At 51.0% G+C, this 25,133-nt stretch overlaps 1 protein-coding gene across 1 annotated transcript; it reads right to left on the bottom strand.

Moving 5' to 3' along the window:
* Window positions 1–2,007: 2,007 nt before the first annotated feature.
* On the bottom strand, window positions 2,008–24,913 carry FOSL2 (FOS like 2, AP-1 transcription factor subunit). Its single transcript, XM_081069701.1, has 4 exons — window positions 24,017–24,913; window positions 14,227–14,478; window positions 9,449–9,556; window positions 2,008–6,967 (listed from the first exon to the last, which is right to left on the bottom strand). Exons 1-4 carry the CDS (start codon window positions 24,116–24,118, stop codon window positions 6,449–6,451), a joined length of 981 nt encoding a protein of 326 aa, XP_080925827.1. The 5' UTR covers window positions 24,119–24,913; the 3' UTR covers window positions 2,008–6,448.
* Between the last annotated feature and the right edge of the window lie 220 nt (window positions 24,914–25,133).

Consider the following 25,133-nt stretch of genomic DNA (forward strand, 5'->3'; position numbering starts at 1 on the left):
CCCAGACTCAGAGGTGACTGCGAAATGCCCTGACGGACCCTGTTAGGTTTGGGAATCCAACGGAGGTGTCCCCTTATTGTTTGACTCAAGAAAAGACTGAAAAGCTGTCCGGATGCTTTTAAGGCACTTAATAGCTTCACAAAGCCACAGGTCTGCTTAGGACTCCTTCCAATAAGTGCCCGGCGAACATGGATCTCCCTAAGTGCCATGGGGGGAAGAGGTGGAAATTTTAACCGACGGAGCAGATTTCGAAGTGTTGGGGAAAATGAAACATGTTAAGGAAAAGCCTAGGCACGAGAGGCAAGCAGAGACACAGGAGCACAGGCTTCTCTGGACAGCAGAACCCCTGAGGCCTACAGCAGCCAGTGCGAATGTTCCAAGTAACTGTCTCCTTGACACTTATGACACAAAGAGACACAGCCGTTGCTCAGGAAAGCACAAGTACCACTGAGATGCCCCCGATTCTGTGTTGTCTGCTCAGGCGGAAGAGTACCCCGGGCCCTCTCAAAGGGAAAGGAGATATCATGAGACTATCATTACCCTCGCTCTCCCTTCACGGACAAGAAAACTGAGGCTCAAAGAGGTTGAGTGGCTTTCTCCAAACCTCAACAGCCACTGAGGGGACAGCCTAGGATTCGGGGCTGTGCTCTTCGGTCCTCCAGAGAATGAGGCGGAAGGAGATTTGGAGTAAGTGGTGTCAAGTCGGGGCCTAATTCTCAGCCAGCTGCCAACCACTATGAGCATTAACTAATCACTGGTATGCCTCCCTACCACTTACACTGCAAGGGAAAAGTACTCAGAATAATGTGCCCCACTTACCCTGGGTTTCCTGGTCTCCAGAATAATGGGGGCTGACATTTCTGCGTGTTCCACACCTAACAGCCTGTGTCCATTCAAAAAGGAAATCTACAGATGTGATCACTCTACGTATTTGCATGCCTTGCTTGTTTTCAGTGCCCTTTCCTGCTCATGATCTCATTTGAGCACCTGGGGAATCTGAGCGATACCTTTCATTGGTTCCTTGAAGATTCTTGGGTTTCCAGAGACCTGTTCAGACAAAATACCCCCAGGAAGGGAAAGCACCTTGCACTTTCATTGGCTCACACGTTGGCGGTAGTTGGCAGCTAGCTGAGAATCAGGCCCTGAGAAGTAGGAAAGAGGATTGGGACGGGTTGGGAAATGGTCAAGAGGAGAAAGAAGCACAAGAAAGGAGGTGCTCTAAGCCCCTCCCAGCAGCACACCTCAGTTTTGCAGAAAGACGTTCCAGGCAAGGCATTCCCTGCTGCCCTCACCCACTAGACACCAATTCTACCCCCACAAAGCCAAAAGTGAAAAAAGACTAGAAGGAAAAGAGAGGTGACAGGAAAGACAAGAAGAAAAGATGGAATAAACCAACCATCAGAGGCTCTTCAATCTTAATTCGTTTTATTCTACAAAATGCTACTCAATTGAAAGTGGAAAAGCTAACCAAAAAAAAAAAAAAAATTGCAAAGGAAAAAAAGTTGAATATGTTCTTTCTTCCATAGCAGCAAGCTTTTCCTAACAAGCTTTCTTTAGTGCAAGTACTGTAGGCTTGTATTACAGTAAAATAACAACAAGAACAGAAAACACCACCAGAGATGCTTCAGAACAGAGATACTCCTCAATTTTCAAAACTATACAAAGATTTTTGAGCTCATGGTCTTGCCTGGAGAGGCCCTGTTTACAAGCCTTTCCAATGGGACCATGTCACCAATACTTAAAAAAAAAAAATGCTCAGGAAAGTAATTAAATTCCCCACAGGGCGATAGGAATCTTGTACAAGTTGTTTGCCTCCAGAATCTTATAGCAGACTTTACTCCACACATCACTGACATATCTCAAATACAGATACACAAAGCTTAGGATTTTCCACTATATGCCAAAATACTATATATACATCTCCCACTGCAGAACAGACACCCTGATATCTAACTCTTTATACAAAGGTATTTTTCTTCTTTGACATCAAGTAACCACAAGCTGAAAGAACTGGAATAAACTTTTAATCATACAGAGAAAATACGTTTTAAGGAACAGGGCAGGATCTTGAGTTGTGTTCTTACAATGTAGACTTCTTGGTGACTACTGTCCCCAGAGGAATGACAATCCATCTTTAAAAACAGAATCTTTTTATACAGTTTATACAGCACAAGTCACAAATCATTTTAGAAACAAACAAACAAAAAGCATCATTAGCCTAAATGTTTGAAAAATAAGGAAGAAAGAGAGGGAGCGAGGAACTGAGTACTTTAATGCTATCTGTTTCTATTCAGGCTTGGTACAACACAAAGATGTAAACATTTAAAATAAATAATAAAATAAATGTCGATTTTTTTCTCCCCCTTCCCTTCCCATACCCCCCCTCAAAATTTGACCCAGCCCCTCCTGAACATGTCAGCATGGGAAAATTAAAACCCTTTGTTGAAGTATGGCCAAAACACTAGAAGCATGAGAAGATGTCAAATTAGTAGTGGGATGACTGGATTTCCTTTTTAAAAGCTGCAGGAGGACATGGGCACACCTGGAAATGTCCACACACGTGTGCACACACACACACACACACACACACACACACACACCCCAACCTGTCAATAAATAGTGAGATGCTGGCTTTTAAGATGAATGCCAAGAAGATTCAACAAGCAGAAAGTAGCAACACCCCTTTACTTACATTTTTAAAACAAAATGACACATACTACATATCCTATTGGTCCACAAATTCTATAAGGACTCAGGTTACCCCTCCAGCCATCTGAGGAGTACAGAGGAGCACAGCACTGGGTAGAGGGAAAGAAGAAATTTAGAGGTGGGAGGATATTGTAGGGATAGGTCTTTGAGAACCTCGGACTAAAGACAATCTTACCTTGGATTTTTGAAGAGATCTCACCTCCAAGTTTTTGTTTATCCATTTCCTGGGGGCCTTTAATAAAGGATGTCCTTATCCCTTAGTCTCATCCTAAAGAAGTATATAACAGGGCCTACCACAGTGCTTGGCACATAGTAGGTGCTTATTTTTTTTACTTTCTTAAAGGGGCCCCACAGATATCTGATCAGGAAGGAAATCCGCCTGAAAGTTCAATGGTGAGACTGCAAGGAGCACTACTGGTCCATCGAGGACAGGGTAGAAAAGTCTCAATGCATATGGAAGTGAGCCCACCCATACACATGGAGCCAAGTGGGAGCAGAGAGGAAACCTCTTTCCCCAAAGCCTAAGAGAAGCAGCAGCCTCTGATGGCTGCTTGTATAACTGGCCACAGTGGACACACCTGACCTTTTACACAGGCAGAACAACAATTTCTCTCTGAAAACCTCCCCAGTGAATTCCCTACTTAGAGCTGGCTCCGGCAATTTCCTAAGCTTCACCTGGGACCTCCTCTCTTTCCTGTGCCAACAGCTGTCCCCATCCACCCAGCCAGGAAGAGGACTGTTCCCAGAGAGGCCAGCCAGGTGGCCAAGAAAACTGTGTTTCACACTAACTTGTCAAGGAATGACTGTCCTATGCTGTCCCACAGCTGCCTGCAGCCCAACTGATGTCCACACCAGCTGCCTCCTGCTGAGGACACAGGGGAAGCACAGCAGTTCCCAGCCAAGCACAAAGACCCCTCCCGCCCACTACAGCTGTTCCCTTAGCTGGAGCCATGGAGGAGAAAGCAGCAGGCCTGGTGGTGTCTGATGATTCTGGGGCAACGTGTGTGCTCATGAACTTGGAGAACAAGCCAGAGGAAGTACCTGAGGATATGCTCATGATTTAGGTATAATAGTCAGCCTTCCCCAACCTCCAAATCACCTCCTAGAACAAAGCCAGAGGTCCTGACTGGGAACACATCTGGAGGCCTCTAAAGTCCTATGGGGTGGCTGGGTTTTGCCCTATGCTGGTCCCAAAGCCAACACAGCTTGAAACCTGAACTAAAGCCAAACTGTCTCAGAAATATCCAGCCTGGCCCCAAGTCACAGATTGTGACCTGCCTTGGGATCAGTGCTGTGCAAACTGGGGCATAAAGCAACTTTTAGAAATTAAACACCAGAAAGCAGCTTCATTTAAGAAATTACATATATATGTATGTATATATGTGTACACATATATACATACATATACACACACACCACCACACACACACATACATTCATATATATATGCACAAAGAAGCAAATAGCCCCCACGTGGCCACAAATACCGTGTTTCCCCAAAAATAAGACCTAGCCAGACCATCAGTGCAAATGTACCTTTTGTAGCAAAAATTAATATAAGACCCGGTCTTATTTTACTATAAGACTGGGTCTTTATCTAACATAAGACCAGGTCTTACATTAATTTTTGCTCCAAAAGACGCATCAGAACTGATGGTCCAGCGAGGTCTTATTTTCAGGGCAACAGGGTACCACTTGAGATGATTAAGCGTTCCAGAGCTGAGTGCACCTATTTTCTTTGCCCATCTCCTGCTGGCTGACTTCTGCTTCTCGGATTAATCTGAAGCCAGACATCCAGCGGCCCACTCTTATTAGACACGCCTCTCCCAGAACCACAGAAAACTGTGAGGGCAGCGTCACAGCCAAATAACATTTTTAAAGTACTTTTGGACAAAATCTTTTTCTTTTAATCTCCTCTCTGTACGTGGCCCATCCTTCCACACGTCACTTCCAGTCGTAGTGGGCTATGTATTTTAAGCATAAGCCATTTCGTTCTGTGTGAATAGTGCATGGTAAATAGGTAATGGGCATTAAATAATGACCAGCACAGAAGACCAGGTGTGTGAAAGGAACAAGTGAGCTTTAAGTGCCACTGCTCTCTCCCAAGTCTGACTGAAATTTAACCCCCACTGGGTTTAATTTAAATAACAGCTATATAGTTTTAAATTATCATACAATAATCTCTACAGCTGAATCACAACAGCAGAGTCTCCCTCAGAGCACGAGCCCAGCAGAAGCTAATTCTGGAAGATCAGGGGAGCTATGTCCTGGGGAGAAAAAGGCTCAGAGGGGTGGGAGGCAGGGACCCCGCTGAGCTATGCTCTTGTGGGACCAGGAGGACCCCCTTACCCACCCCCACCTACGGGCAGGGGTCAGCAACACATTTTATCTCCCATTTCAGCAGCCCCAGGAATGGAGAGTAAGTCACAAACCACAGCAACAACTCTGGGCAAGCTGTTGGACCTGAGGAGCACAGGGACATGAGGGGCTGGGACAGTATAAAGAGAAAGCACTTGATCCATCCTGTGACAAGGGGCACTTCGAAGAGGTGAGCAGCCAGGACAGGGCAAGGCGGGTGCCAGGGCTGGTGGTGTGAGGCGAATCCCACTCCAATCGCCTCCCTCTTCCCTTCCCTGCCTTTCCATCCACAGCAGAGGTGGCTTTGAGGCTTGGGGAGGGGCCTCCTGGCAGCCATCTGGGGAGGGTCCAGGCCCACGCTCATTAAATCTCTGTGGGTGGCGTCACCCTGAGAGCCAGGGTGGGGGAGGGTGGAGCCAGCAGTGATGTGGAGTGACGTGTGGTTCCTAGGGAGGGGCGCCTCCCTGGTCTGGAGAGAAGGGTCCGGGGCAGAACGGCGAGGCAGTAATTATAGGAGACATCCTGTTCAAGACACCAGGTGAAGAGAAGCCGGCTGGGACACCATGTGGCTTGTTGGCACTATTCCTGGTCTGGTAATTAGGCGCTTGGCAAACCCAACCTGTGCCCCGGCTGTCTCACTCACACCCTTTCTTCTGGCCAAGCTGCTCCTCCAAGAGCCGTCTCCAAGGATGGGGAGGAAGGGTCCTCTGAGCGTCTCAATGATGGTGGCATCTCCTTGAGAGCTCAGAGAGCTCTGCTGGTGGTTCTGGAGATGGCAGTGGACCGGGGAGTGTCGGGAGGGGAAGTTCTGTATTGCACATTGACTGTCTCCTTCTGGACAAGTCAGCCCCGGCAGAGGAGCCACCTGCTGCCCCATCTCCAGAAATGAAGAGCTTTTATATTCAGACCACCCAGATGAAATGTCATGGCAAATTTGATAAAAACCAAGAGGAAGTGAAATTGACACTGGGGGGAGGAAGAGGCAAATAGAGGGAAGGTGAAACCAATAGGCACTGAGCATGCTTGGTGGGGTGCAGGAGGACACCATCACGCCAGAGACATTTCATAACAAAGGGACAGGAATGGTCCACACAAGCTTCAGGCTCTTCAGAAGCCAGAGATGCCAGAGTCCACGGAACCAAGTTCTCCAAGGCTTTTCAAGAAACAGGATTTGCTTCGCAAGATAAATGAGGGAGGGGGTCCTATGACTTCCAAGAGACCATCCAAGTCCTCTAGTGCCTCATTGCCAAATCCCACCTAGGTCCCCCCAGAGCCAGGAAGCTCTCTGGCAGGGTCCCCCTCTTGCCCTCACAGCCCTGGAGTGCTTGAAGGTACTGGTCCCTGGGAAGGAGGCAGTGACGAGGACCCCCTGGGAGCTGGGTTACAGAGCCAGCAGAGTGGGGGAGTTCAAGGAGTCTGATGACTGGTCCCCACTGCTACTGCTTCTGCGGTGAGCCTTGGAGCAGGACTCGGAGGGAGACGCGGGCGATTCCTGTTCCAGGACGCTGGGGTAGGTAAAGACGAGGTTCGAGGTGCCCGGAGTGATGGCAGGCGTGGAGGTCACCACAATGGGGGTGTGCAGGGGCTCCTCCCCGTAGAAGCCCCCCGCAATGCTGATGGGCTTGATGACAGAGCGCTGGGCCTTGTCCAGCCCCGCTGTCGAGGACGAAGGGCTGTCCTCTTCCAGGGGCTCCTGTTTCACCACCACGGCACCCACTCCACCAACCCCACTGCGCAGGGGCTGCAGCCCCGAAGCGGGGGGCGACCGTCGCTCCTCAGGGCTGATCTTACACACAGGCCCGTGGGCCACCAACATGAACTCCAGCTTTTCCTTCTCCTTCTGTAGCTCGGCGATCTCTTTCTGCAGGCCGGACTTCTCCTCCTCCAGTTCCTCCGTCTCCTACAGGAGAGACAGGCATGTAAGGGACAGCAGCCTGCCAGGGAGTGTGGGGTGCAGGGGTGAGGCTCAAATCCAGGGAAGAAAGGGAAAACCAGCAATGTCCTCAGAGGACCGACCGTGAAAGCAGCCAGCTCACATACCTGGCCGCAGCCCCACTGGCTCTGAGTCACCTGGAGGCTCAAGAGTCTCTCTATTTAGAGCGCTCCAGACTGATAAAGGAGGCAAGTCAGCTTGGAGGAGGGATGAAATAACAACTGTAGTTGCTGTGACGAGGCCAGGCACTGTGTTAAGCATTTCAGAGGCATTATCTCATTCAATCCTCTAGTAGTTTTTTGAAGCAGGTATTATCATCAACCCATTTAGCAGATTAGGAAACTGAGGTGCAGGAAAGTGTAGTAATTTGTGGAAAGTCACAGAGCCAGCAGGTAGGGTAGCCCAGCTTTGACTCCACTTCATTGTATCTGATTCCATATGCTACTACCTTCTACTGCCTTGGTGGCAGGACCGCCCCCTGGGGACCCCTGAAGGGGGTAATTGTGAGATATGGAGGGGAAAGGGAGCACAGCATACAGCTCCACCCCTCTCTCCTCCTCATACTTCCTCAACCCTGTCCTGCCTGCCTGTGGCTGCATACACACTCAACTCCACGTTACGTGACAGTGGAGACTATTTGGACACACAGCCTAGGACAGTGCCTGGCTTGTTCAATCAATCCTGGTAGGATCATCACATTATCACAGCCCCGCTTCACTTTTTCACTCTAATATCCGTTTCAGGACTCACAGAACCCTGGAGAACATTCAGTTGAGCCCCTGTGCTTAACAGATGAGGGTCATGGCAGCCTGAAGGGGCATGTGAAGGTGACGGCAGGGTCCCACAGCAAGGACCTCAGCCCTCCTTTTACACAAAGCCAGAGAAGCAGCAAATGCACGTGGCAGGGGTAGTTGTGGAAGACGAGAAGGTGTGTGTCACCAGCCTCCTCCCCACTTTTCCCTTAACACAGGTTCCTCTTCAAGAATGAGATGGTACGAGGCCAGAGCTTCACTAAATGGAGTACAGCATATTCCGGAGTAAAAAAAAGTTTCCATCTGTCTCAAGGGTCTGATGAACGTCATGAGCTTATGAGAGGTTTCCTGTGGAGGATGTGGCTCAGGGGCCTGGGTGGCTGGGCTGGGGGTAGGGACGCGGGGGAGTAGGGTGCGAGGCTTCTGGGGGAGGAAGGAGAGGAAAGCAGAGGGGCCTCGGCGGGTGGAGCTATTCTGGGGCTGCTGGGAAGGAGCGTCCAGGGTAGACCCAGAGGGCCCGGATCCTTGCAAGGCTGGTGGTGAGGCTCCTGGGTGAGTCTCCCCATGGAGTGCTAATCACTAATGGAACCACCTCACCTGGCAACAGAGAACTCCCACTCATCCTCCCTGACTTTAACTAACACTTCCATGGGACATTAGTACAGCCATCACAGAATTCACGCACTACACATTCCGTACCCAAGAGTAAGGACTCCAGGATGGACAAAGGGAAGCTGAAGCCGGCGAATGGTACCTGGGAGAATTAAATAAAGTGATGGGATATGCAGGTCACTTGAGATTTCCGAAGCCCCTCCTGGCTGCTCACGTAAAGACCATGAGAGCCCTCCTCATCTCTCTCTGAAAACATTCCACAGAGGAGAGTCAGTCGTGGCTTCGGGTTTCCTCCATACAGCATACAGCCTGTGCTGTAGGGCTAGGCTCTGGAGGGAGTTACGTGACGTCGGTCAGCTCAAGCTTTCGAGAGGGAAGGGCAGGGCCGTGGGCCCCCAGGTGTGGGCAGTTAGGCAGCAGGGGAGAGTGACTCACAAGGGCAGAATGAGGTACCAAGGCCACAGCTTCAGGCTCATAGCAGGGGTGGGAAACCCTCCTGCCCGTGAAGGATATGAGAAAACCTCAAGATAGTACAAGGTAGCATGTGAGCCATCTCCATGAGAACCAGAAAGTATCAAGACCCCTACAGAGGGGAAGAAGCCCACATAGCAGGTCCCCCGTCCAAACAAGATCGCTTGAGGTAGGCTGGGCCACTCCTGCTGGCACAGGCCTGGGGGCGGCTGGCACCTTGGGAAGCAGCCCTGGAGGGGGCAGGTCTGGGCCTGCCGTGGCTCCTGGGGCCTAGCAATGCCCACACCCTCTGTCATCCCTTACCCAGGAGCCCCAGCAGGTGCGAGAGCAGGGAACGCTCAGGTGCTGAATGAGAAAGGGTGCTAAGCCCAGTGAGGACATCTAGCTCTCTCTCTGTGCCCAGGCTGGTGCCGAAGGCCAGCTCCCTCTGTCCATCCTTCTCTTTTCTTGAATCAGGACAATGATAACCCATGTGCTCAAAGGAAGGAATATCTGTGTCCCCTGATTCATCTGTAGGCCACGAGTGGGCAAGGAGAGGGGGGAGGGCCAGGAGTCCCGGGGCTCATGCTGGGGCCCACCCAGAGGTGCCTCCACCCCACGCAGAGCTCCTCACCGCCTGCAGCTTCTCCGTCAGCTCCCGGCGTCGGTTCCGGCACTTGGCTGCTGCCAGCTTGTTCCTCTCTCTCCGGATTCGACGCTTCTCTTCCTCTTCAGGGGACAACTAGAAGGCAAGGTCAAGGAACATAATTAGGGGCAGGTAAACAAGTCACCAGCTTTTTGGGAGTTTGTTGTTGGTTTTTTTAACTGCATTTTATGTAGGGCAGGAAGCCCTTCTGGGACTGGGAAAAGGAGGGAGGAAGGCAAGAGTCGTGTGGCCAGACTCAGAGGGTCCCCGAACATGATGCCCCATGTTTGAAGGGAGAACAGGACAGCAGTGGGTCAGGGACAAACCAGCCCAGGCATGAGGACAGCAGCATTTGTCATGTCAGCCCTGATTCGGTGCCAGGGCCAGAGAGGAGGAGCTGGGACTGCTTCCCCCACATCCCCTCATGCTAGCTAGGCCTGGCCCTACCCACTGAAGCAGCTTCTTCCAAACCCTGGCTAATTATTCTTCTCCAGCACTCTGCCTGCTCTGCAAGCCTCATTATCCCCATTTGGTTAAGTAGCTGGGCCCAGAGTAAGAACCACCCAGGGGAGAATGTTCTGTTGCCAGAGAGAGGTTCACAGACGCCACCCCACTTCTGTTTTCCTCTGCTAGCCCTGAGTGCCAGGTGAGGACCGAGCCGTGTGCCTGGCACAGTGCTAGGCTGGATGGGATGGGCAAAGGGGGAAGGAGCCCTGAGGCACGTTAATTCCTGCTGCCCGCCATGTCCACTCATTCAACAAACAAGCACCTGGTATGTGCCAGGCACAGTTTGGGGGGTTCGAGGTTTATCAGAGAACCCAATGAACAAAAATCCCTCTGCAGAGCTCACAGTCTAGGTCCTTCCAGAGAGTCTGGTTAGGGGACTGGGGCTCATGCCACTAAGCAGGGCTATTTACACAGAGCCCTTCCTGGGCTGAGGCCCAGGGCTGTGACCCAGGCCTATGACCTTGCAGGCAGAGGTGACACGAAGAGATGGCTGTGAGCCAAGGCAGAAACCAATTCAAAAGGAAAGACCATCCCATTCAGTTTTCAGACAGTCGGCATATCTACTAGGTGCCAAGAGCAGAACTAGGGGTATAGAAGATTCTGAGGGGAAGCAGACCTGCGTCCCACCCTCTAGGAACACTTGGGGAAAAAGCCAAAGCCACTTGTGGAGGCGATGAGAGAAGCTGCCCCACTGAGGGGTGCTCCGGCCACCGTGAGGGTGAGAGCCCAGGCCCGGGTCCCCAGGACACTGCCGGCAGCCCTGCAGGTCTATGGCTGTGATGTCCTGAACAGCAGAGCAAGGCACGGCATCAGAGAGGACAAACCCATCCCTGTCTACACTGAGGTGACCCGATGGCCCCACAGTGCTAGAGTCCTATATCTAAATCCTCCAAATACTGGTATGAAAATGTGCCAGTCAACTGCTCAGACATGAAGTCTCTCCGAGGCCTTTTAAGCACAGAGAAGCTCATCAAGCCTTCCCAACTTTTAAATCCTCCCCTAGCAGCCAAGGCGTGGGGCTCAGAGAGAGGCAGGAAGCCTGGCAGGCTGGAGAGACTTCCAGGGCCTCCTGATACCTTAGGTCCCTGCCTCCCGGGGCTTCCGCTGGGCTGTGTTCCCACCTGTCTCTGTCTGCCTTGGGGACCACCTTCACTCCCAAGACAAGCTGACCATGCTCCGTCACATCCTCTGTGGCAGCCACCTCACTGGAACGAAGGAGCCAGGCCCAGCTTCCCTCTCTCTCTGGCTCCTCCCTCACTGAGTCCCTTCCGGCTTGCAGTGCTCTCCAGGGGGAACGCACCAAGCAGTACAGCCGGTCACATCCTGGAGTCCTCAAGCCCCTTCCGAAGGCCCCTCCTCAGTCCCAGCCTCTGAAATGCTCTGTCTCCCCAATAGAGCCAGAGGCTCCACACTCTCCTCCGAGAGGTGCAAAGGACAGGCAACGGCATTTCTGTGTGGCCCTGGATAAAGCGCTGAGCCTTATGAGCCTCAGGTTTTCCACTTGTAAAATGGAATAACAGGACCAGCCCTGCCTTCCACAAAGTGGGACAATCTGATGAGACGCAGTGTGACAGTTATCTCTTAAAGAAGAAAGTGCCAGAAAGACGCAATTCAGAGGTCTCTGGTACTTTTTCTGAGTCCTGAAAGAGTCCAAATGGACTAGAGACCCCGAGTCCACAGACTCCCACAGCCTGCTCTGTGCAGGGGCCGGCTGGCTAGTTGAGGCCATGAATACTTGCTGCTCCTCAACCTGTCTCACCCTGAGCCCAGCAGAGTTACCACAAGCCTGATGGCCCCACAGCCCAGAGTTCAGGGCTCCCCTCGAGGCCCAGGTAGCTCCCTCCCCCACACTGACTGGTCCACTTTGGCCTCCCTTCCCCCTTGGCTGCTTCTGGACAACTTCTGGCCTCTCGATTGGCCTAGAAGTCTCTTCCCTATCTGGTGAGGTGTGGGGCACCTTGTGGGAGCTGTCAATATAGGAAGTGCTCAGGGGCGGTGACATCAACACAGTTACAGCTCCAGTGTGTCAGCAACATGTACCCACCCACAAGCCACACACACCCTCCCCTCCCTGCCTCCTCAGTCACTGCCACTGGCCTCAGAGGGAGCCTTGGGGCAGGCTTGGGAGGTAAGCAGTGAGGCAACAGGCTGGCTCCTGGTAACAGGCCCCTCCCCCGTGGAGGTATGGGGGGGAGGTCGGGAAGGCGGAAGCAAGCTTCAGGGCAAAGACCCTGAGGCTAGGAACCAAAGAACCAAAGTCCTAGGATGTCACTGCCCAGGCTTCCTCCTAGCTGCTAGATTGTCTGAACTCCCAATGGACAGTGTCGTGAAATAAAATGTTTCTCTCTCCTTCCCTCTCAAATAAAGGAAGGAAATTTTCCAGACAGATTGTCTTAGGGCATGCCTAGGTGTGCGGTGGGAAAACCACGAGACTGCAGGTCAAAGGAGGTGGATTCCAGTCCTGGCTCGGTTACTAACTCACTGTGTGACCCTGGCCAGGGACCCTTCTCTTTTCTGAGCCTGTTTCCTCATCTTTAAAATGGGTGCACAGGGAAAATTAGAAGAGCTGGTCTCCCAAGTATCTTCCAGATACAAACATCTAAATTTGGTGTGAGCTAGGCCCAGAAAAGAATGAAGAGTGTTCAGCACATCTTTCTTTGTTCTCCTGCTAGCCCCAAAAAATCACTCTCGCAAGCCTGGCTGTCCCTCAGGAGTCACGTACAGGAAGAATCCAGCTCACCAGTGACTGTAAAGCTTGGCACCGTGGGCTCCCTGAAGGAGGCATATTTATAAAGGATATTAAGATCACTACTACTGCAATATTTACAACTGCAATTATGGAAAGCAACAGTGAGGGGATATTGGCCACTTGCCCCAACAGCAACCGTGAGCTGTATCTGTTACAGCGTCGACTACACACACCTCCCCATGCCACCCTGCATGGGTCCTGATGGTAACAGAGCAAATCAACATGCAGTGGATACAAAGCCCAGCTTTGTCTTCAGAGGAACAGGGCCCCTGCAAAAGCTTCCAGTTCCTTGGAGAGTGATCCTTATAATTCTAAATATCCTGGGAACTACTGGCACTGGAACCACGATTCTCCATTAGTGTGGAGCCATGTTTAAAGGTCCTTGTATCAGAACATTGTCAAGCTGGCCATCCCAGAGTGGAGGTGGGACAGTGGATGAAATGGTGAGAGGTTCCAGTGTGAAACTCTGGAGTTCTCTAGGTTAACGCTTCATTTGAAAAGGGGATTCCACAGCTAGAGTATTTTCCCTTTCCTAGGCCCATGGTAGCATGGCGCTGTAGGAAAAGCAATGTCCAGGGAGTCTAGGTAGCTGGGTTCGAGTCCAGATTTCCCCACTCACTTGCTGAGTGGCCCCCAGGCAGATATGTCTGGGCTTTAATTCTGTCATTTGCGAAGGGGGACAGATGGGGCACTTTGACAGCTCATTCCCTCCTTTCTAGAATGTCTCTTTCCCTCCTTTCAATGTCTCTTCCTGGAATCAGGGGGCCCATCGTTGCTCTGGCGCACTGTTAATGCAGAAAATGGGCCTTTTGAGTGTTGGCTGGGTGCCGCCTGGAGAGCGGAGGCGCCACTACTTTCTGGTGTCCCTTCCAGCCAGGCTGACTCCTTCTCAAAGCTGATCCCCTTGAGGAAAAACAGGCTGATGTCGACCTCCCACCCTCACCCCTGCTCAGCTAAAGCAGCTGAGCAGGCCCCCAGGACCCCAGAATCACTGCATTTCTGGAACATGCACTTGAGTTGGAGGCCTGGGACACCAAGGAGGAATGTAAAGTGTTGCAAGCGATACCGGCCTAGAGTGTGACCCTTTAGGGGTCTGTCTGCACCAGATACCAGGAGACATTTAAGGGCTAATCCCCAAAAGCTCCCAGCCTGGGTTCGTTGGCTGCTTGTCCCATGGCCCCTCTGCCAAGGATCAGAGAAGGACACTGCTGTAGGCAGGTCCTAACCGTCCTTCCCATTTGCTGATGCCTCACCTCTTACAATATGCTTTCCCACAAATGATCGCAGTTGAGTGGCAACGAGTCTGGGCTGGCAGGTACTATAATCCCCATTTTATAGCTGAGGAAACTGAGACTCAGAGATTCTAAGGGATATGGGTAAGACGACAGAGCCAGCCATGTGCTCCTGGTCCCTAGCTCCCTTTCCTTCCCAGTGTTCCCAGAAAAACACACTGTGTTACGAAGCCCTGAAAGCCACCAATGTGGCTCTTTTATGCTGATCTGAGCTGTACCTGCTCATCTCTCCTTCTGCGACCCACGGTGGTACCAATGGTCTTGATCACGCCCGGTCTCGGGAGGGCCATGTGCCCAGGGACAGAGGCCAGGCCCGGCAGGGGGCTGTAGGGGTGCGAGCGGGGGTACGGGTTGGACATGGAGGTGATCACCGTGGGCTGCACCATCCACTGCAGGTCCTGGCTGGTCGTGATGGCGTTGATGGTGGGGATGAAGGCGCTGCCTGAGCCAGGCATATCTACCCGGAATTTCTGAAATGAGGAGAAAAATAGGATTGAGCCAATAATTACTGAGAAGAACAGGACAAGCAGAGCCAGGAGGCAAACTCCAGCAGAGAGCCGGATCAATACTCGGGGGACCAAGGTCAGGGCACTGGGTGGGCTTCCCCGGACAAGCCCTGCACATCCAAGAATCAGGAGAGTCTTAACCATTCCTGAGGCTCCGTGTCAGGTTGAATCCCTGAATGAGGTCCTGGGAAATCCACCCGTAGGGCTCAGTGAGAATCTGGTCCTATTCCACATGCCTTCCAGGACAGATGCGCTCCCTCGCCACTCACACTCAGCAGGGCCTGTCTGCCTCCCTCCAGGGCTAGCTAGGTCCACATGTGCAGGAGGGCGGGCTTCCCGCCTGCCTCCCGAGCCTCTGGGTCACCTGCCAATCACTCCCCGGGGTACTGGTTCAGGAGCCCTGGAGGAAATGTGCACACCAACAGCTTTGCAGCAACAAAGATCACCAGGAAACTTACTGTGCCTGCTTTTGTTACTTTCCAAAGAGGTACAGGATAGGACTGTGCCCCCACCAGGGTGAGAGCAGGGCCATGAAAAGATGTTCTCCAACCTGAGACTGAAAAGTGGCGACTTCCCCTTGCTGTCCTTGCCCTCCACCCCCATCTTGCTTGGGGCAGACATTCTGTGTCTCCAGCTATCTATCTACATATCTGTGTTCACAGAGGTGTCTGTGGGAAACTTTGGTGCTGCCGGCTCAGAACTGTCTCCTTGTCTCTGAATTTATGCCCAGACCACGCTGCAGACCTCTCTGGAACACGCTACAGGAAGCATTCTATTTAAAATATAAGATGATGGCATATTATAAGAATATAAACTGGGACATGCTCCTCAGCAGCTGGGCTTGACCTTTCTTCAAGGCAGCTACTAGAAAGTAAGAGAAGGATGGAGAAGGGAAGGACCCTCCCATTTTCATATTTTCAGGGAAAAGCTCCCCTATCGGAACCTCATCCTCAGAAGACTCCTGTGGCACTGTAGTATTTTGCCTACATGACCTCCCTCATTCTCCTGCTGAGGTAAGAAATATCATTATCTCCATTTTAGAGGCAGAAAGTTAGGCTCAGAGAGACTAACTTATCCAAGGCCACATTGCAAATAAGCAGTGGGGTCAGGATTCAAACCCAGTTGAGCCACACTGAGGGCCGAGAGCTCTCACACGCTGTGCTACACAAGCTCCGGTGCATTGCGCTCTTTCTTCCAAGCGCAGGTAGCCACTACCCTCAGACAGAACATCAGGTCACCACTGCCAAGGGTCCCGACAGACTTCTCTCACCCAGGAGGACCCATAGGTCGGTTTGACCCCAGATGAAATCTCGCTATCATTACCATGGAGCTATAGCAACCCTCCCACCCCCATTCTGGCCCCTTCACACCAACCAAGATTAGAAGTATTAGCAGCAATGGCAGTTTCCATGACGACTGTCTTTGCCTGGTGATGGACGTCTAGATTCCTGTTGTCCTAGAAAGGGAAGCTTAGAGGACCTCATTGGACCTGAGGACTCTTCCCTGCTCACTTCCCTGACAGCTGCCTGACCGTCTGGATGGTAGAATATGGCCGTCTCACCTCCTGGGCTGCCCTGGGGCTCCAGGCCAAAGGCATTCAGTGAAGACAGTGACCCAACACAATGGATTCTGGGATTCCGTGAGGAGAGAGCTGCCCAGTGCAATAGACTGTGTGGCCTCCGAAAGCAAAGACAACTGGGTCTTTTTTTTTTATCAGAAGCTGACTATATACGGTGTGTGTGTGCGTGTGTGTGTGTGTGTGTGGGTGTGTGTGTGAAGGAGGGAAGGGTACAGTGAACAAGGAAGGATCCAACTGGGAAATGATCTTCAAGGAGAAAAAAAACACAGACAACTGGGCTCGGCTGTGAAGAAAGAGAGTACTGAGAACATGTGCAGAAGCACTAAGGCCCAGACAGCCATGTTTCTCTTGGGGGGACTGTACGGAGGGGCTGTGTGAAGATGGGGTTGGCAGGGAGTCAGTGCTGCGCTTGGAGACAGGAGCCTGGATTTGAGGCAAATGACCGAGGACTCAGGTTCCTTGCCTGTAAAGGGGAATACTAACACCAAACTCTCTGCACGGTCATGGGGATTAAATTAGTAGCTACTTATAATCACAGGCTATAAAAGCACACCAGGGGCTCTCAGCCCTGCTTGCACGTTAGAATAGTCTGAGGAGCTGTTTAAAAACACCAGTGCTGGAGCCAGCCTCACCATTACAGATCCAAAATAACTGGTTTGGGGTGGGGTTCTGATAAGGTATTTAAAAACAAACAAACAAACCAAACACCTGAGGAGATTCTAATGTGCAGCCAGGGTTGAGAAATGCTGCTCCAAACACATGGAAGGTGGCACGGCCGTCACCATCACTACCACCAGCACTATACATCATCATTGTGAGAGTCTGTGCGATCTGCATGGGGTGGCTCCAGGGACAATTGCCAGCTTCCCACTCCTGGGAAGCACCCAACATTTTTATTTCATTTCTCTCCCCAAGTCAGGTTCTGGGTTTGAAGAATGCGGTTTCACGTGACCCTCCATCTCTGTGGGGGAACTGTCAGCTTTCCTTTCAGGAAAGCACTCAAGAAATCCACTCCTCATTCCAATCAACAAAAGAGTTCCCATTTCTAGGAGAAGCAAGCAACAACCTGAAGCAAAGCTTGGAGACTAAGATCCCTCAGGAACGAGTGGATGATTCTCGGCCCCTCTCAGGGCCCTCCAGCCTACTCGCTCTGTGATAGCAGGCCTACAGGATGTGTTCTCCGGCCACCAGCCAGACTCCTTGCAGCAATGGCTTGGTCTAGACAAAACAAGACAGCAATAAAAGCAAGGCAGTAGGTAATGATTGCCTCTAAATGCTCGTACCTCCCTGTTTCAGAGGGAGGTAAAGCCATCTGGATAACACACTGGCTCTAAATGCAAGGAAAACAATGTCCCATTGGGGGGGGGGGGACTGGGCTCTGATAAAGGCTTTGGTCTCCACAGGAGCCTCTCATGAGACACACACAGGTTTAAGTGAGACCTGTCAAATGTCTTGGCTCACCTCCGCAGGTATTATTCAGAAAGCAACATTGGGGTAGGAGAGAAGAGGTGAGGCTAGGAGCTTGTGGTTACAGAAGTTAGCCTGGCATTCTTGTGCCAACAGACCTAAGAACCAGTCAACTATCATGCTCGGAATAAATCATGGTTCTCTATGAACGGGTTCGCACTGTACAGAAACTAAGAGAGCATTTCCCAGTTGCTGGCATTGATGCAGTTTGGCTGCAGCCAAGATGTGTGCTGGGAGGGGGTGGATACAGGAGGTAACCCAGGACCTCACGTGACTCCCCTGGCGCCCTCCAGCCCCCTTGGAAGCTCCTTCTCTATGGACAGGATCAAAGATGCTGGATGGCTATGTGGTGTTCCAACCTGGCAAAGCCTCTAAATGCTGTAAATGTGCCATCCTGTCAACTTCTGGGTGGGCAAGAATGCATATAAAAGGACAAACTGGCCCCCCCGCCGACCTCTTAGAGCAGAGTTTGGCAAACTTTTGCTGGAAAAGGCCAGACGGTAAATATTTTAGGCTTTGTGGGCCACTGTCTCGGTGGCAACTACTCAAGTCTGCCATTGCAATGTGAAAGCAGCCACAGACAATATGCAAAGAGGAGGGCTTGGGTTCCATTAAACACTATTTATGAAAATATTGAGGCCATAGTTGGGTGACTTCTGTCCTGGAGGATCCTTCTCATTTCCCAAGCTCAGGTTGGAGATGGAAAAGAATAAAGAGAGAAAACAAGAAAGCAAAAAAATCAGACCTGAGGTGTTCCTCAAACCCAAGGAGTCAAGGGGGTGGGCTATCACTGGTCAGCTTGAATCTCTAGACTCTGAAGCTGAGGTGTGAACCCTTACAAGCCCTGCTGTGGGTCTTTGGGCATCAGAACCTCCTTTACCCTGCAGCACCTTGTATCTAAGTGGACCATGGGGCTGCTCAGTAAGTACGTGTGTCTTCCCCCCGCTGCCTATAAGAGACAGCTCAGAACACAGGGCCCCTAGAGCCACCCAACTTCATCAGATCAGAGGTCCCTGCAGCCCAGCAGTTGCTGATTTGGGAAAATGACCCTTCTGAACTCTACACAAGGGCCTTGGATTCAGAAATGAGTTATAACCACGACCTTCTGCAGAAGGGTCTTAGAAGTAGGGTTTGGGCTTCCTACAGAGAGGGATGGGGCAGGGCTCACCCCAGACTCCTGAGGTGGGCATAAACGGCATCTGAGATGGAGTCATGGTTGGTGTTCTTGGCCCATTCCCTCAGCCAGGCATTTCTCTACCAGATTGCTTCTCAACTGAGCCACCAAGCACTCAAGCCATGAATCCCACGAATACCTATGACCTGCCTCCACAGACAGGCATGATTGTGCATGTTTGGAAAGGGACTGGGTTCTCTCTCTTATGAACCCGTTTTTTTAGATTTCCAGCACTGAAAAAGGATTAAGGAAGAGGAGAGGGTAAGTGCAAACGTTCCCTCACATGCCCCAGAATCCCCCTGGTGAGGCCCAGTTTGACTCAAATGTTCTGTATTTTTTATTGAACTCAGGATGTTCTTCAAAGCATTCTAGATTCTGCATTGGACATCACTTTGACCTTTCATTCTTGAGGAAAACCACCTAGTCACAATGGAAATGGGTGCTAATAACTCGTGATTTCCCCCAATTTTACAGTATACTAACACTAGTATCTCAGTTAACCTGCCTCCTGTCAACTTCCTCTTTTACCCAGGTTCATTTGAAAGAACCACGCTCTTCTTTTTCACCGAGCTGCCAGGGTGAAGAAAATCAGGGAAGAAAAGAAAAAGCAATGAAAAGAAGAAAGTGGCTGATAACAGAGTTATTCACTCAGGTCCTATTTCTTTCCTCCCAGGGTGCTTTTGACCAGAAACCCCACTCCAAAGGACCGGGGAATTCTCTCCACTATTCTGAGGACCGCTTTCGTACCCCCACCAATCCTCAGACATATGTGCACTCCGTGGGAAGGGCATGCCATCTCATCCTTCCTACAACCACAGCAGGGGGAGCACAGCCAAGCCACGGCCACGTGACAGGTCGAGACAGTGCTGGACATGAGAATTCTTCTATCTTCCCTCTCCAGCCCAGTGAGTTGAAGAGGAATAGAGTTACCAAGTGGGGTTTGGAACAGATATATTTGCCTCAATCAGGGCAGCTGCCATCATTGTGAAATGGTGTGGCCAGCAAAAGATACCACATACAACACGCATGAGACATGTCCACAAAGTAATGATGGTATTTTTTTCTTTCTTTCAACAAGTAGACCAGAAAGTCTGCGTCCTGAATTCTCAAAACCAGTATCTTTATTCCTGTTTAACAGAGGAATAAAACCCTAAGGTTTAGATGGCAAAGGCGTCTGCTCTGGTGTGCCTTTCCGGGTAACTGCTCTCCCAGGAAGACTCCTGAGACTGAGACCAAGGGGGCTCGGAGCCACACTCCGCTTTGGACCCAGCCTGATCATCTAGACCTTGTATGTCAGGCGTGGTGCCTTATATGTCCAATCTTTTGATCATTTCCAAATCTCAAATTCAACCACAAAGGACAAAGATGTGTTAGCAGGGAGGATTTTCAAAAGAATTTGCTGAAAGCAATTCTGAGAGAGAGGCATTGTAAAACCTTTCTGCATCTGACTAACAGCCACGGAATTCAACTAACTATTTAGTCTCCTCAAGGAACAATTATGACGTAAAAGTTCTGGTGTTTGTATTAAGACAGAAAAGAAAAAAAATGAGGCTCCTAACTTTACACTCACCTTGAATAATAAGGCAGGCAGAAATAAAGTAATGGAAATGCACTCCATTTGGATAGGAAAATTCGACTGCTATTCAGACAATACATGACTGCTGTTTCACCCCGTTCACTTTGATGAAAAAGTGACGCTGACTTCCACCATCAAGAATCAGCGGAACAGACAAATTCCTTGGATAACATTTTGTTTGATCCTAATCTACGACATCTGTGAGATCAAGGCAAAAAAAAACAACACACAAAACAAAACAAAAAAAACCAGACCCTTAATATACACCTCCCACTTTCCCACCAATTCTGAAGACCCCCCCCCACCAAAACAATTCCCCATATCCTAACACAAACACGTCAAGAAAGGAAGCGTTGGGAATTTGAAGACACTGTGCTGGAATCCTAATGAACAGACAGACATCAAAATAGGAAAAGAAAAGCACTCCTTTTTCAACCAGGTTTTATTCAGAACAAAAGAAAAATCAAGCAGTTTCGAGTTAACTGCTGGTAATGCAAGGCATTTATTTGTCCAGAAGTAAAAAGAAAAAAATCCTAAGAATTCTGAAAACTCACCAAGTTAACACTCTCTGGGGCTGGAAAAATACATTCCCCAGATGGTTCTTCTCAGAATGTCCTGTAGGGGGCACTAGAGAGGTATGATTGAGGCTGACTTGGGAATCATAGTCATTTCTGGTAAAAGTTCTTTGATGTGAGGAATGTCCCAGCCTGGTACAGTTGGCAAAAGTTCACTCCGGGAAATTGTGTGTTTGTGTGTGTGTGTGTGTTTGTGTGTGTGTGTCTGTCTGTCTGTCTGTCTCTTGAGAAAGGGTGGTTGCCAAAGAAGAGAAGTAGTCTGGTATTCCTTAACTACAAAAAGGAACTGTCCCCTTGATTTATTTTCACAAGTTATCTGAGGAACAGACAAATGGCAGCCTTGTAAAACTTCTGGGTCTTGTTTTTGTTTTGTTTTCTTTTTCATTAAAGGGGGCCCAGCTGATGAAAACAAGTTATGAAATAACCTGTGTTTGTGTAACTGGCTGGATTGCGTAATGCTCAGGCCCTGAAACCGTAATAGTGGAGCAGCCAGGCAGGGCATATATCTGGGAGGTGTTTTCCTAGGAGAGTCAGGAGAGAGAGAAAAATAACAACACAAAGAAAAGGCCAGGAGGGGAGGTGTCTGCAGTGATTACTGACAAAACAAAATCACCAATGACCAACTTTTGAGATTAAAACTATAACTGGAACAGGAAATATTTTTCATGCTTCAAGTTCCTGCCATATACAAGAACAGAGGTTTTAACAAAGAGTATCAGCCCATTCCCCCCACCCCGCCCCCCAGTCACTGGAACTTATGACCATGTGTTAAGATCAAGCTTTACCAAGATCGAGAGAAGAGGAAAGTTCTGGGTTGAGTAAACAACAACAAACATCAGGAATCTTAGACCCCATTAAGAGATCGGGGAAAAAATAATATCCACTTGCCCAAGGAAAAACCAGAGGACTCTTACACTGATTGGTCCATAGAGATGCCATAAAGAAGGAAGGCCCATCACTAACTGCCAGGAAAGTCTCCCCATAAAGGAAGCTGAGAGAAATAAAGTGATTATAGGTTTTATCTGGTATGTAATAAAGTTACCTTGAGTCCAAGACTGGGTGGGGTCATAGAACAGACTTGTGAAGTAACAAAAGTAAATCCTTAGGACCACAAAATAGCTTTGCTCAAAGGTGGAGAGATGATGGAAAAACCCTCCCTCCTCCCCCCAAGAGTGGACAGGCTGAGAAACTCATCTAAAGTGGCATTACCTTGCCAATCCCTCCGGTTTGTAAGGCGCCTCACTCAAGCTGTTGGGCCAAAGGGGCAGGCTTATATTCGAGAACCCCATGCACTAGTTAATACTAATTGCAAAATCCTCATGTGTTACAGCATGCTAGGAATTAGCCAACAGCTGCTTTTGGCTTTGGTAATGAGGCCCCATTACACTCTGCTGGACTGAGTTCTCTTCCTTCTTCCTAGCACTGGTTTCCTGTCTGATTTTCTTCCAAAACAGGGAATTGCCTCCGCTCACATCCTGGGCTCAAAGCCCTAGTGACACAGATTATTCAATTGGGGCACTGATGTCCGGTCTGACTTCCCATCCAGGCCCCAGGGTCTGAGCAAAGCCAGGCAGCAAGACTGTCATATTTCAGTGACTGTCACAGAAACTGCAGTGAAAGAACAGACAAGAAATCAAAAGATCCCTTCCTGATTTGGGGAGAAGAGGGACATTTGAGGATTTGTTGAATTAGAGAGGGAGAGACTGGGTATAAACAACTCCAACCCCTCGTGCCTAGTGATGTTTGGATTCAACACAAACTACCAACGGGGCTGGAAGGCAAACAAATCGAACATTTTTATGAGAAGATTTTAAACTCATCACCTTGGTGCTCATTATTAAGAATGCAATGACTGCACCATCCATGCTTAGATGAGGCTCTCTACAGTGAGTGCTTATGGGGACACCAGTCGAGACAGAGAGAAGATTCAAAAAGTCATTTTGGGGACTCACCAGGTATGGGGAATAACTTTGGAACAAGGTGATTCAGATCCCAAAGAGAACTGTTTCCATTTTATTCTACCGCAAAGTCCATCCTTCCCTGGAAGCCCACCCCAACCCCTCTGGCAGGTTGGCTGGCTTCTAGAGACCAAGGCCACCCAGCGCCTTACCAGAGCAACTTTTGCTGCAGCCAAGTTAGCTAGACTCCGCAAATCCTGACCGCTGTGGGCTTCTGGTTGTAGTGGCTTTGTGTGTATTAAGCCAGCTCCTTAACAAGCCTGGGGTGGGTGTGGGGATTGCTGCGGAGGTCAGGCACCCCAACAGCACCATCACTCCACCAGGACCTTTCTGGTATTTATAGACACACAGATGCATGCACAATCCCTCCAGTGCAAACCAGTCCGGCTGCTTTAGAAACAAGTTGTTTTTCTGCTTCCAGAACCACCCAGGAGCCCGAGCGAGGTCTCTTTCCTCCACTTCTCTCAGTAGGTATCCTTGGCCCCGGTACTCCCAGACCCTCCGGCACCCCTTCCAGTGGCCTTGCAGCCTCCTGCTCCCACCCTAACAGAAGATGGATGGACCCAGGGTACACAGACGCCACCCAGTCAATCAAGGCTGACCTCCTCCTTCTTGACCTTCGCACCTGATTCCCAGTGCAGCAACCCTCACCTTCACTCCGGATTACTTGAAAAAGCCCAACCGTGTTTTCGAGTCCCTAACCTCTCGGAAATTAACTGACTGCTGGGAACGGGGAAAGAGAGGGAGAGGGCTTTCCCGCAGGAACAGAGTCCCAAGATACTGGGAGAAGCCAGGGGGTGCAAAGATTTTTTTTTTTTTTTTTTTTTTGTCCACCACCGAGAGAGGGAAAGGGGCGCATAATTCCTGGGAGAGAAGATAACAGGTTTGGTGTTCAAAGAGCTTGTTTGGATAAGATGTAGTGAAGGAAAGGGTTTGTTGTCTTTCAAGCCCACTCCCGGCTCGTTGTGTGTGTGTGTGTGTGTGTGTGTGTGTTTAAGGTGGCAATGGGGGAGGAGGGGTGGGCAGGAGAAGAAAATCTAGAACTTACAACGGTGGCCCGTAGGAAATTTCTCACCAAACCAAGAAAGGGAAAAGAAAGCAAAGAGGCGGTGGCGGCGAGAGGAGGGAGGGGGTTCCGTCCGTGCCGCCAGGTGCATCGGGGCCCGCACCTACCTGCTGGCCGCCGCCGCCGCTGGAGTAGGACTCGGCGTGCGCAGGAGAGCCGCTGCTGCCCCGGGACGAGGTGTCAAAGTTCCCGGGATAATCCTGGTACATGATCCGCGGTGGGGGCCCGAGAGGAAACAGGGTGTTTTTCTTCCCCCGCCCTCGCTGCGGCCGCGCACCGGCTGCTGCGCGCTCGCTCCCTGCGGCCCGGGCCCGGGCTTCAGTCTCTGCTCCCGGGCTTCTCCCCCACGGCGGCGGGCGCGGACCGGGAGGCGGCAGTACGCGGGAACAGTGGCCCTTGAGCGCCTCGCGCGGCACTTCTTCCCTGCTCTACGAGCGCCGCGGGACCGGCTGTCCACCCAGTCCCTCCCACTAAGAAGTCGGCGCGTCCCTCCGTCCCTCCCCTGCGCGCGCTCTCCCGCCCCCGCGCGCAGTCGGAGCTCGGCGAGGACCGCCGGCCCAATCAAAAACTGGAAATTAAAAGAGAATGGGAGGCCGGAGAGGCACGCCTGCCAGGTCTGGGGTCTCTGATTTCAAGCGGAGCAAAAAAGAAAAAAAGAAAAAAAAGGCGAAAAGAAAGGCTGCCCGCTTGGAGAAACTTCTATTTCCTCCTTTTAGAAAAGGAACTGAGAATAAACTTCCTGTGGCCGACGCGCCTCCGGCGTTTCGGAGCGACTCGGACCCTTGGCTAGAAGGCAGCCCGCGTCCGTCTCCCAGCCCGTGGAGTTCAAGTGAACCGGCGCCGAGAGGGACGCGGCCCCGCTCCCCGGGTCGCGGTTCCGGCGCCCGGACCTGCACCCCTGCCCCGGCGCCCGCTCTCGGACGGGCCCGCCTCTCCCGTCGGGTCCTCGCTCGCTCCCTCTCTGTCCCCGCCGAGCGCCGCTCGCTTGCTGGCTGGTTCGCTCGGAGCCCCTGCGCTCTGCCCGAGATGAGTCACTACAATGGCACGAGTTCAACTCCACACTCTTTATTCTCCAGCCCCTGTACCATGTGGATTCACTCACGTCAACCCGACTCCACCTTGCAGGGAGGAGCGCGCGGGGAGGCGAGGAGGAGGAGGAGGAGGAGGAGGAGGAGGAGGAGGAGGCGGGCGCGGCGCTCTCCTCCCTGCCCCGTCTCCCGGCCG

This window comes from Rhinolophus hipposideros (genome assembly GCF_964194185.1).
Source record: "Rhinolophus hipposideros genome assembly, chromosome: 12".
NCBI lineage: Eukaryota > Metazoa > Chordata > Mammalia > Chiroptera > Rhinolophidae > Rhinolophus > Rhinolophus hipposideros.